Here is a 1982-nt window from a genome sequence, read left to right on the forward strand (position 1 = left end):
GATCCGTGCAAATTACACCACCCGCTGCAATTAACGGAACTCTTGCACCTCACATATGTATACACACTTCTTACACACCGACTGTCTCCTGTCTCTCACACAAACACAAACACATAAACACAAACACAAACACACAGGACTGTTGAAGCATTGATGTCCTCTGCATGCTTTGTTACCTCTCCATTAAACCATTTTGGAGCTTAGAGATGGAGGGGCAGCGGCAGAGGGAGGGGCTGAGAGGAACTGTGTATGAGGGAGAAGCTGAATGTTTCATTTCATTCAGAAAAATTAGCTAAACACATATCTGATATAGGGTAAGAGACAGAGCGGTGCTATTATAAAGCTATAAATAATTAAAACTGTCATTTCCATCCATCACATGTCCAAAACTCATCTCCCCAAGATTCATCTTCAGGATTTAAAATCAAACCATGAATCCACCTGAGCCTCAAATGTAGTTAAAATGATCATTATGGGCTCAAAAGGCTGGTTAATAAAGTTTAGTTTATGTCTGTTTAAGCCCAAATATTGTGGAACAAATTCACCCTCAGATTACCCGACTCTGTGCCACTTATTATAAAAAGCTTTTGAAAACACAGAATTACCCCAATGTTGTTGTGGCTTTGTCTTTATTTTGTCTCTGTGTTTGAACATACATTGAATTTGCATTATTTTATGGTACTGTATATTATGTGTGCTTGTGAAGCCCTTTGTAACTGCAGTTATGAAAGGTACAAAAGAAATACAGTCGACTTCATGCTGACTTGAAGCTGTTTTGTTTGTAAAAAAGCATACACTTTATTATTTCTGTTTGTGTGCTAAACGTGGTGGAATGTCAACATTTACAATTCAAGTACTTAAGTACAATATTGATCCACTCGTACTTTGAGTATTTCCATTTCATTACTTTTTACATACTATTCTACTACAATTCAGAGGAAAATCTGGTTCCTTTTACTCCACTACTTTTAACAACTATCATTACTTTACAGATTAGAATTTTACATATAAAACATAATTTAGAAAATATGATATATTATTATTGACTAAACACCTCAACGGCATGTAAAATAGTTTAAAATATTTCTAAAATGCTACTTACACATAAAATAATACCAACCAAATGATAAAGTTTATGATAATAAAAAAAACTCACAGGGGCCACTCTTCTTCTTCTACTACTTTTGAATATAATACTCGTATTTAAATAACATTTTCTATCATTTTTTATCTGAATATCTGATCTAAATACTTTTATGTTTATATATACATTTATAGTTTGTTAACTTTATTTATTTATTTATCTCTCAATATGTTGCAGGCCAACATTTTCTCTCATGTGGCAGTAATAGGCTTAATGTACCTAAAGGAACTCACAGTTTATCCTTCACTTTGATATATTTTCATCTTTTGTAAATATATAGGTTTTTCTGTGATTTTTACAAATCCTCTCTGTTGTAGAAACCAGTGTAACGGTGAACTGTGTAAACTCAGTGTTGACAGTACAGACAGTTTATTTCCTACCCTCGGTGCAGCAGGTCCTCCACAGACCGGAGTGGGTCAGGACCTCCTCGTTCTTGCGGACGGTCTCGTTGTCGTTCTGGCTCTTGGAGCGGCACATCCCTCGGGAGTACAGCCAGTAGTCCGTACCCACGGCGATGGTCATGAGGCTGAAGGCGCAGAAAGCCCCCGCCGTGGTCAGCAGCATCATCACACCCCGGTTACACAGCCTCATGTCGGCCTGGCCTCCTCCTCTTCTTCCTCCTCCTCCTCCTCCACGCCGAGGAGTCCTCCAGCGGACACAGAGCAGTTTAGAAACTGTTGAAAACTTTCTCCCGACGTCTTATCTTGGTGTGGATCCAGTCGGCTGAAGGAAACTCAGCTTTTGTGCACATCTTGTGCAACCTGCGCTATACTTGTGCAGTCGGATAACTGTGCAGGTTTCGGGACACTTTCCCCTAAGCTACGCGCATGAGACCTGG

At 39.0% G+C, this 1982-nt stretch overlaps 1 protein-coding gene across 1 annotated transcript in view; it reads right to left on the bottom strand.

The window, feature by feature from the left end:
- The window catches only part of LOC118327636 (voltage-dependent calcium channel gamma-3 subunit), a 5441-nt gene extending 3706 nt beyond the window's left edge, over positions 1-1735 (bottom strand). Inside the window, exon 1 of the mRNA XM_035661068.1 lies at positions 1525-1735. Coding sequence (XP_035516961.1) covers positions 1525-1735 — 211 coding nt within the window. The remainder of the gene's footprint in view (positions 1-1524) is intronic.
- Positions 1736-1982: the final 247 nt, after the last annotated feature.

This window comes from Morone saxatilis, unplaced genomic scaffold (genome assembly GCF_004916995.1).
Source record: "Morone saxatilis isolate NCDOM2014 unplaced genomic scaffold, NCSU_SB_2.0 Contig17, whole genome shotgun sequence".
Lineage (NCBI taxonomy): Eukaryota > Metazoa > Chordata > Actinopteri > Moronidae > Morone > Morone saxatilis.